The sequence below is a fragment of the Meles meles genome, chromosome 3 (assembly GCF_922984935.1).
Source record: "Meles meles chromosome 3, mMelMel3.1 paternal haplotype, whole genome shotgun sequence".
Lineage (NCBI taxonomy): Eukaryota > Metazoa > Chordata > Mammalia > Carnivora > Mustelidae > Meles > Meles meles.
Genome location: NC_060068.1, coordinates 26,780,669 through 26,792,277, shown reverse-complemented (window position 1 = coordinate 26,792,277; position 11,609 = coordinate 26,780,669). Strand labels below are relative to the sequence as shown.

General features: G+C 36.0%; 1 protein-coding gene across 1 annotated transcript; it reads right to left on the bottom strand.

Annotated features, from left to right (window-relative positions):
* Window positions 1–6,739: 6,739 nt before the first annotated feature.
* Window positions 6,740–7,678, bottom strand: LOC123938971 (olfactory receptor 2L3-like). The gene has a single exon (XM_046000783.1). The coding sequence runs from the start codon at window positions 7,676–7,678 to the stop codon at window positions 6,740–6,742; it is 939 nt and encodes a 312-aa protein (XP_045856739.1).
* Between the last annotated feature and the right edge of the window lie 3,931 nt (window positions 7,679–11,609).

The following is an 11,609-nucleotide window of genomic DNA, read 5'->3' as shown; positions in this document are numbered from 1 at the left end:
TGCAAACCAGGAAAATAGTGGGGATATCTTCTTTTTGTCAGTGTAATCACTGAAAATAATCTGAGAGTTTTTGAAATTTGGCAGAAATGCTTCAAACTGATTCCTTACTCTTACAGGCAGTGAATAATGGAGGAAATCAGGAAACTGTGATCTATTGTAGTTCTTGATACAATATGGCCTAAAGGAAGCCACATCATGTCTCTGGACTTCATTTACTACAAAGTACATGGAGACATGGCACTTGACATTTTCAGTAAATGCTTCATTTGGGGCACAATAATGATTCCAGATTTCTAGGTCCTTGGCTGAGTCACCCCCTGTAATAGAAAATAGACTAACAGGAGAAGACTGAAAAAAAAAAGTTTAATAACACATAGAATGTGTATGGAAAAACTGAGAACAACTTAGTAGTACCCTGAAATTGTCCAAGCCATTACTTCAAAAACAACCTTCAAGCAGTGTTGCAAGGTGTGCATGTGAGCCCACAACTGCTCACGTCCCAAATACACATAGAGAAGTGGTGCTGTCAGGTTCCTGGTACTCATTGGGTACTTCTCTGAAAAGAATTGCAATGGGTGTACACCATTGTGGAGTTTGGCAAAAACAAAAGTGGTTCATCCTAGAGGATTTATTGAAAAGGGGTTCCTCTCAGGGCCAAAGATCCAGACATGACCATTTTTATTCTCATCCTTTGAAGAGGCCCAGAAATCTTCCAGGGAACAAAAGCCATAGAAAGGACTAGCTTACATTGAGCCCATCCCCGTGACTAGTTGTGGGGTAACTACAACACAACAAAGACATATGAGAAGCCACACAGCAAACCCCTCACCCAAAAGACAGCCTGAGAGAACTGGTGGACTGCAACTGTATGGAAGCCACAAGACTGTAAAACAACAGAATACTCATACTTCTCAAGTGCACATGGAACCTTCTCCAGAATAGACCAAATATTGGGACACAAAGCGGGTCTCAACCGATACCAAAAGACTGACATTATTCCCTGCATCTTCTCAGATCACAGTGCTTTGAAACTGGAACTCAATCACAACGATAAGTTCGGAAGGAGTTCAAACACCTGAAAGCTAAAGACCACCTTGCTTAAGAATGCTTGGATCAACCAGGAGATACAAGAAGAACTTAAACAATTCGTGGAAGCCAATGAGAATGAAGACACTTTGATCCAAAACCTATGGGATACTGCAAAGTCCTTTCTAAGGGAGAAATACATAGCCATCCAAGCCTCACTCAAAAAAATAAATAAATAAATAAATAAATTGAAAAATCCAGAATACACCAGCTGTCTCTACACCTTAAAGAACTGGAGAATCAACAACAAATCAAAACAACTGCACATGCAAGAAGGGAAATAATCAAGATTAGAGTAGAGATCAATGAGGTAGAAACCAGAGATACAGTAGAATGTATCAATGAACCTAGAAGCTGGTTTTTTGAAAGAATCAATAATATTGATAAACCATTGGCCACAGTATTGCAAAAGGAAAGAGAAAAAGTCCAAATTAATAAAATTATGAATGAAAAGGGAGACATCACAACTAACACCAAGGAAATAGAAACAATCATCAGAAATTATTACCAATAGCTATATATCAATAAGTTAAGCAACCTAAAAGAAATAGATGAATTCGTGAAAACCCATAAACTTCCAAGACTGAAACAGGAAGAAATTTACAACCTGAATAGACTGATACCTAGTAACAAGATTGAAGCAGTGACAAAAACTTTCCAAAAAACAAGAGCCCAGGACCCGATGGATTCCCTGGGGAATTCTACAAATCTTTCAAAGAAGAAATAACACCTATTCTCCTGAAGCTGTTTCAAAAAATTGAAGCAGAAGGAAAATTTCCAGACTCTTTTTATGAAGCCAGCATTACCCTGATCCCCAAAATAGGCAAATACCCTACCAAAAGGAGAATTTCAGACCAATATCACCGATGAATATAGATTCTAAGATTCTCAACAAGATCCTAGCAAACAGGATCCAGCAGCACATTCAAAAGATTATCCACCATGACCAGGTGGAATTCAACCCTGGGTTACAAGGATGGTTCAACACTCCCAAATCAATCAATGTGATAGAACAAATCAATAAGAGAAGAGAGAAGAACCACATGGTCCTCTCAATTGATGCAGAAAAAGCATTTGACAAAGTCCAGCATCTGTTCCTGATGAAAATGCTTCAAAGTATAGGGAAAGAGGGAACATTCCTGATCGTCCTAAAATCTGTCTATGAAAGACCCATAGCAAATATCATCCTCAATGGGAAAAAGCTTGTAGCCTTCCCGTTGAGATCAGGAACACGACAAGGATGCCCACTCTTACCACTCTTGTTCAACATAGTATTACAAATCCTAGCAATGGCAATCAGACAACAAAAGAAATAAAAGGTATCCAAATTGGCAAGGAAGAAATCAAACTCTCTCTCTTCGCAGATGACATGATTTTTATATGGAAAACCCCAAGGACTCCATCCCCAAACTACTAGAACTCATACAGCAATTCAGTAACGTGGCAGGATACAAAGTCAATGTACAGAAATCAGTGACTTTCTTATACACTAACAATGAACATACAGAAAGGGAAATTAGAGAATCGATTCCATTTACTATAGCAACAAGAACCATAAGATACCTGGGAATAAACCTAACCAAAGAGGTAAATGATCTGTACTCGAGGAACTAAAGAACACTCATGAAAGAAATTGAAGAAAACACAAAAAGATGGAAGACCATTCCATGCTCTAGGATTGGAAGAATAAACATTGTTAAAATGTCTATACTGCCTAGAGCAATCTATACTTTTAACGCTATTCCAATCAAAATTCCACTGGAATTTTTCAAAGAGCTGGAGCAAATAATCCTAAAATTTGTATGGAATCAGAAGGGACCCCGAATTGCTAAGGAAATGTTGAAAAACAAAACCAAACTGGCGGAATCACGTTACCTGATTTCAAGCTTTACTACAAATCTGTGATCACCAAGACAGCGTGGTCCTGGCATAAAAACAGACAAAAAGACCATTGGAACAGAGTAGAGTGCCCAGATATGGATCCTCAAGTCTATGGTCAAATAATCTTCGACAAAACAGGAAAAAATATACAGTGGATAAAAGACAGTCTCTTCAATCAATGGTGCTAGGAAAACTGGACAGCTAAATGTAGAATAAGGAAACTCAACCATTTTTTTACACTGTACACAAAGATAAACGCGAAATGAATAAAAGACCTCAGTGTGAGACAGGAATCCGTCAAAATCCTAGAGGAGAACTTCGGCAGTAACCTCTTCGATATCAGCCACAGCAACTTCTTTCAAGTTATGTTTCCAAAGGCAAAGGAAACAAAAGCAGAAATGAACTTTTGGGACTTCATCAAGATCAAAAGCTTCTGCACAGCAAAGGAAGCAATCAAAAAAACAAAAAGGCAACCCACGGAATGGGAGAAGATATTTGCAAATGACAATACAGACAAAAGGTTGATATCCATTTATTGAAGAGACTGTCTTTTTTCTATTGTATATTTTTTCCTGTTTTGTCGAAGATTATTTGACCATGGACTTGAGGACCCATATCTGGGCTCTCCACTCTGTTCCACTGGTCTATGTGTCTGGACGGTCTCTTCAATAAATGGTGCTGGGAAAACGGGAGAGTGATATGTAGAAGAATGAAACTCGAACATTCTCTTACACCGTACACAAAGATAAACTCGAAATGGATAAAAGACCTCAACGTGAGACAGGAATCCATCAGAATCCTAGAGGAGAACATAGGCAGTAACCTCTTCGATATCAGCCACAGCAACTTCTTTCAAGATATGTCTCCAAAGGCCAAGGAAACAAAAGCGAAAATGAACTTTTGGGACTTCATGAAGATCAAAAGCTTCTGCACAGCAAAGGAAATAGTCAACAAAACAAAAAGGCAACCCAAGGAATGGGAAAAGATATTTGCAAATGACAGTACAGACAAAAGGTTGATATCCAGGATCTATAAAAAACTTCTCAAACTCAACACACACAAAACAGATAATCATATCAAAAAATGGGCAGAAGATATGAACAGACACTTCTCCAACGAAGACATACAAATGGCTATCAGACACATGAAAAAATGTTCATCATCTCTAGCCATCAGGGAGATTCAAGTTAAAACTACATTGAGATACCACCTGACACCAGTTAGAATTGCCAAAATTAGCAGGACAGAAAACAACGTGTGTTGGAGAGGATGTGGAGAAAGGGTAACCCTCTTACACTGTTGGTGGGAATGCAAGTTAGTGCAGCCACTTTGGAGAACAGTGTGGAGACTCCTGAAGAAATTAAGAATAGAGCTTCCCTATGACCCTGCAATTGCACTGCTGGGTATTTACCCCAAAGATACAGATGGAGTGAAAAAAGGGCCATTTGTACCCCAATGTTTATTGCAGCAATGACCATGGTCGCCAAACTGTGGAAAGAACCAAGATGCCCTTCAACGGACGAATGGATAAGGAAGATCTGATCCATATACAAGATGGAGTATTATGCCTCCATCAGAAAGGATAAATACCCAACTTTTGTAGCAACATGGACGGGACTGGAAGAGATTATGCTGAGCGAAATAAGTCAATCAGAGATAGTCAAGTATCATATGGTCTCACTTATTTGTGGAGCATAACAAAGAACATGGAGGACATTGGGAGGTGGAGAGGAGAAGGGAGTTGAGGGAAATTGTAAGGGGGGATGAACCATGAGAGACTATGGACTCTGAAAAACAACCTGAGGGTTTTGAAGGGGTGGGGTTGGAGGTTGGGGAACCAGGTGTTTGGTAATAGGGTGGGCACATATTGCATGGAGCACTGAGTGAGGTCCAAAAAAAATGAATACTGTTATGTGAAAATAAATAAATAAATAAGAAATTTATTTTTTTAATTTTATTTTACATTTTCAGCATTCCAAGATTCATTATTTATATACCACACCCAGTGCTCTTTGCAATATATGCCTTCCTTAATACCCCAAACCAGGCTCACCTAACCCCCCCATTATCCCTCCCCTCTAAAACCCTCAGTTTTTGTTTTTTTTCCCCTCAGAGTCCACAGTCTTTCACAGAAATTTCTTTAGAAAATAGTCTCCTGGAGAAAAATAAAATCTACTTGTACTAAAATTTGTATTTGGATACAATGAATCAGACATTCTGTCCAATGTTTTCACCATGATTATGTGCTCCAAGTAACTCCAATAACATAAACCTGAAGACTCTTCTCAAAATTAAAAATTAGCAAAAATTAATTATAGCATATCAGTTGCCATCAATGACTGCCAGTTTAAAATATATTTACAGGAAAATGAAGTTACTAAAAGTATAAACTTTTATAAAAATACAATGAGCCAAAAAAAATTATGATCAATGACCAAAAGAAAAAAAAACCTACAATTTAGCATAAATGATGGCATGTTTCCTACTTTTTGAACAAGAGGCCTCATATTTTCATTTTTTTCTGCACCCTGTAAATTATTCAGGCTATGACGTGTCTTCTCTCTGCCAAACCTGAGAAAGTAAACACCATTTCTTCACTTACCACTGATGAACAATAGCAGCATTCTCTTAAGCTGGATGTTCACATGAGCTGAGAGGTTTTATTGGATTTAATGGTGGGACCAATTTTGAAAAGTGACTTAACAATGAATAAAATAGGTATACATAGTAGGTGATTTTCCTTCAACAACTATGAATTGTACTGAGTGGAAAATAAAATCTCATATGAGAGACATGATTTAACACAAGGATAACAGTGGCCCTTGAACATGTGGTTAGTTTTGGGGAGTAGTCAGGAAATGTTCTTGAAATTCCTGAATCCTAACAACTAGACTAAACTTTTGACCCACTCATCATTTGGCTTCACTTTCTTGATCTCTGTTAAAACATCCAAGCCCTTATATTTGATTTTGTGGAATACCTGAAATGAATAAATTTTCTAGGATTCATCTCCCGAAAAGGACAATAAAATTATTGTAATCTGCTCAGGATGGTATAAGTGCTTTAGAATCCCTAATGAAGTCTCAGCTAAAACTTTCTAAAACTAAACTACCTTAATTTAAAAATAATAATAATAACTGGCACAGGTAAGTCACAAGTCAACCATGAGAAGAAGTTTTCTAAGTTTTAATTAGATCTAGATATTCAGGAAACATTTTTCTGTTTAGATATATTGGAAAATATTAGAATTGTTATGTTGAATGACATCTTCAGTAAAGTGGTTTCCATTTTCATTTCTACATGAAAAAGAACCATTTTGATTGAGAACATATTAGCAAAAGATGAGTTCACTTGACATTTGTGGGGAAAAAATAGAGTAAAAATAAAAGACAAGGTTTGCAAATTTTTAAAGATTTATTTATTTTAAGAAAGTCAGAGTGAAAGTGGAGTAGGGGCAGAGAGAGACAGAGATAGAGAAAGAGAGAAGCAGACTCCCCCCCGCTGAGTGTAGATCTTGATGCAAGGCTCAGTTCCATATGCTTGAGATCATGACTTGAGCCAAAATCAAGGTTCTAATGCTTAACTAAGCCCATAAGGAGCCCTGACAAGTCTTGTAATTACATATATATTTGAAACACAGTTTTGTCCAGACATGAGTAATATTCCTGTTCCAATTTTAGTCCTTCCACTCTTAGCATAAAATATTTTAGTTACTACACACTGATGAATGGACTTATAACCAAGTGTTGGGTAAATATGCAAACAGCTGTGTCTACATTTTTACAAAGCAGAGTCTGTGAATCACTCTTCTCAGGGCCCCCATCACCTCCTTATTTCTCAGGCTGTAGATGATGGGGTTGAGCATTGGGGTCAGAATGGTGTAGAAGACAGCCAGAACCTTGTCCTCTGTTGGAGATCGGAAGGATCTTGGACGTAGGTAAGTGTAAGCAAAAGGCACATAGTATAAAGTGACCACAGTGAGGTGGGTGCTGCAGGTAGAATAGGCTTTCTTCCTCCCTTCTGTTGACCGCATGTGGCAGATTGCAAGGAGAACACGGCCATAGGAAGTTGCAATGCAAATGAAAGGAAACACAAGGAAGAGAGTGGTGCTCACAAACACTGTGTACTCATAGACCCAGGTGTCCATGCAGGCTAGAGTCAACATGGCAGGGACATCACAAAAGAAATGGTTGATGGTCCTGGATTGACAATAAGGTATATGGAGGGCATATACAGTGTGGGCACAGGAGTTGACTGAGCCCATTAACCAAGATCCTGCTATCATCAGCACACACACTCTTTTGTTCATACGGTTGGAATAATGAAGAGGAAAACAAATAGCCACATAACGATCATAGGCCATGCATATCAGGAGCAATGCTTCTGCACCTCCTAAAGTCAAGAAGAAGAAGCTCTGAACACCGCACCCAATAATGGAGATAGTTTTGTTTCCAAACACAAAATTGGAAACCATCTTGGGGACAATGGTGGAGATGTAGTTTAGGTCAATGAGAGAGAGCTGACTGAGTAAGAAATACATGGGTGTATGGAGATGTGTGTCTAGGAAGATGAGGAGAATCATGGACAGGTTGCCAAACAGAGCAATTAGAAAAATAAGAATGATGACTATAAAGAGGAATAGGCCAATTCTTGTTGGCGGGAACAACCCCAATAAGATGAAATCAGTTGATGTTTGAGTATAATTTTCCATGGGGCATTAATAGGATTTCCCTAAAAGTAGACATAAAAATAAGTCAAATATAGAACAAGAAGCTCATTTTAATATATAGTTTTAACCATACTGTGTATTATTTAAAATATTACAACTCTTAAGTGAATAACTAGACTTTTCAATTTTGGAAAAATGTATATATATTTTGACCAAGAGATTAAAATGTGAGATGGAAGCACTAGTAGCCGAAATATTTTTTAAGAAAACTTTAAATCTATTTAAAAACCATGCATATGTACCCCAATGTTTATAGCAGCAATGGCCAAGGTCGCCAAACTGTGGAAAGAACAAAGATGCTCTTCAATGGATGAATGGATAAGGAAGATGTGGTCCATATACACGATGGAGTATTATGCCTCCAGCCGAAAGGATGAATACCCAACTTTTGTAGCAACATGGACGGGACTGGAGGAGATGATGCGGAGTGAAATAAGTCAAGCAGAGAGAGTCAATAATATATGGTTCACTTATTTGTGGAGCATAACAAAGAACATGGAGGACATGGGGAGATGGAGAGGAGAAGGGAGTTGAGGGAAACTGGAAGGGGAGATGAACCATGAGAGACTATGGACTCTGAAAAACAACCTGAGGGTTTCGAAGGGGCGGGGGGTGGGAGGTTGGGGAACCAGGTGGTGGGTAACAGGGAGGGCACATATTGCATGGAGCACTGGGTGTGGTGCAAAAACAATGAATACTGTTACGCTGAAAATTAATTAATTAATTAGTTAATTAACTTAAAAAATACAACAGAAAAAAACACACAAAAAAATTTGAGTGTTTTATGCAATGAAAAAATGTAAAATCTCTCTTATGTAAAATTCTAACATTAAAAACAGTATTCTACAAACATCATACAATAAACGACAATTATGTAAAAAAAAAAGAATTCATTAGGATAAGTGTGCTTTACTATTGTATAGAAACACAAGTATTGTGGAAATCAGATATTTATCCAAAATATATGAATAGAATATCAATGTGTATATATATATATATATATATAGTTATTTTAAGAAAAGTGTTTATGATTCATAAAAGACCACTTTTCCTTTATATCTAAGACTTGCTTCTAAAGATGCAACAGTCTCATCTTCCATTGCGAAATAATTACTTCTTGAGTCCTCTTTTCACAGTAACAGCTAATCAAACATCTTTAAAGTTAGGTAACATAACACTCATCTGTTCTGAAATCTTGAATGAATCCTTATTCCCAAGTACCATTTATAGCAAATCATTCTCTTCTGCCTTCTCAACCAATTTCTCAATGATGCAATTCAAATAGACTCTTCAACTAAATACCTATACACCATACTCATGATAGGGTTCATAAATCTGCCTGAGTTCTTCCAAATAGAATATTTTATATCTCTCTGCTTCTCTAATGCTTATATGATATAAACTTGATATAAACTATTCTATGGTGATTTATCTTACTCATTTTTTTCTTTTTTTGTATTTAAAACGTTCTAATTCTAGATAGGTATGTGAATTTAATCACATGTATGTAACCTCTGCCTCTTAAATGTTAAATATCAATCATGATAAAAACAATGTGTAAATCTAAATAGAACAGGTGTCAAAGGCAGAATGGGAAATAAAATAGATCAGGACCCTTTGAAAAAAATTAATTTAGATAAAGGAATGGTCAGCCACTTAATAGGAGGAAATGAAAATAAGATCCTAATTGTCATGGAGGTGGGAGGAGGAATTCTTCACTGACATCATATGTAAACAAACTCTACACAGTATGTAGTATTTTATCTTAAATTTTATTCTAGGGCCAAATGATACCAGACTTTTAAGGAAGTCTCCCACAAGAAACAGGAATAGTCATATCTATGTATACATAAACACAGACATATTCACAAACTTACACTCATACACAAATATAAAATGAGCCAAAATATTCAGGAAAATGCAGTAATAATATTTTAATAGGATTCGTATCTTCAAAGAATTATGAAATGCTATTAATTCACCATATAAATACCACTAGATAAATAAAAGGAAATGAGTATAAAAGCAAGTATCTTGAAAATATATATAAATATAGACATATATGAAAAATTATAAAGCAAATGGCTTTTATTTATTTATTTTCAGACAGAGAGCATGCACTATTTGGAGGACAGGTTGAGGGAGAGGAAGAGAGAATGAGAAGCAGGCTCCCTTCTGAGAAGGGAGCCTGACACAGGGCTACATCTCAAGACCTTGAGATTATGACCTGAGTTGAAACAAAGAGATGGACTCTTAACCAACAGAGCCACACAGCCATGCTGTGGATTAAATAAAAGATTTAAAGACATTGTGGAGAAAAAAAAAAATTCTACCATTGTTAAAAGAAAACAACAACAAATCATGAAAGATGTTCATTTTGAAAAGTTTGGAGAACTGGAGAATTAATATGCAGGAACATATGTAAGCCTATTGTCATTCTTAAATATATATATACCAAAATAATTATGGAATTAAGAAAACCTCTTGTGGGCACCTGGGTGGTTCAGTGAGTTGAGCCTCTGCCTTCGGCTCAGGTCATGATCCCAGGGTCCTGATATCAGGTCCTGCATCAGGCTCTCTGCTCAGCGGGGAGCCTGATTCCTCCTCTCTCTCTCTCTGCCTGGCTCTCTGCCTACTTGTGATCTCTGTCTGTCAAGTAAATAAATAAAATCTTAAAAAAAAGGAAATATCTTGCAATAAAATATATTTTTTATTTTGGAATATTTATATTGCAGGATGTTTTCTTAACAATTCTAAATGTCTCCTTGAAAATATTTGCTAAAGATTCTCAATATTACCTATAAACATATGATCCTAAAAATGTCTTGAAAGAGATAATAATAACAATGATGATAAATAAGAACAAGGAGGTCGTATTCTATATATAGAAATAATAACTAAAATAACACATTTTATAGAAATTTATATTTTTTGTATCTCAGCAGGATATACTAGAGGATGGAACAATGCTGTCAATCTTGCCATTCTAAACACAATATGGGATGTCACTATTTTGAAAGGATGGGGAAAGGGGGTTTATTTTAAACATTAGCCAGATGTGTTCTAAGATATCTGAAAAGACCAGGAGGGGTTACTTTTTGAGTTGAGTAAAGTGAAAAAAAATTCATAAAAATTAGTGGTAATTGTTTCTTCACTTCATGCATTTCAGCTTATGGAAGCTTTTAGTCAAATGCTCTACTTTCAGAGATCAAGGAAAACCTGTATGTAGTGAAGGTTAAAAAAAAAAGGTATAATGGCATGTGTATATTTAGTTTTTGTAATATATTTGGTTGCTTTAAACACAAACTAAGTGAAAATGATACATTTATGTTTGTAACATCTGCATTTATTTATATTTTACTTTGATACACATGAACACATTTCCAGTTGAAAAAAACAATAATATCTGAACTAAGTACCTTGCAGAGTTTTAGTGAAGAAGATATGGAAACAATTTGAAAATTTTATCATTTGGGTGTAGTGGATGAAAACTGAAGTGAAAATAAAACATTGTGATGACAATGATAATGATAAGTTGCTGAAAATTACAGCTACTCTTCAGTGATAATTTATAGCAAATATTCACTACATTTTTTTATGTCTTATTTTATAGATGACTTGTAATATCCCATTTCCTTATATCTGTTCTACATACAATGTACAGGCTCTAATAGTTAAATTCTTTAATGCAATGTCATATTTCTTTTTCTTTTAAGTAGATGAGATAGAATTACATCAAGCTTTAAACCTAAACTTTCTCCAGTGTGCAGGTAGAATGAATGAAAATAAACCCATTCTCACTGCAAAACATACTTTGAAAGACAATTCTTGTAATTAGTGTCTATCTTTGAAAATACCTGCCTATAGAATTATTTATCTATTAATACTATTTCACCAATGTGGAAATTTATGG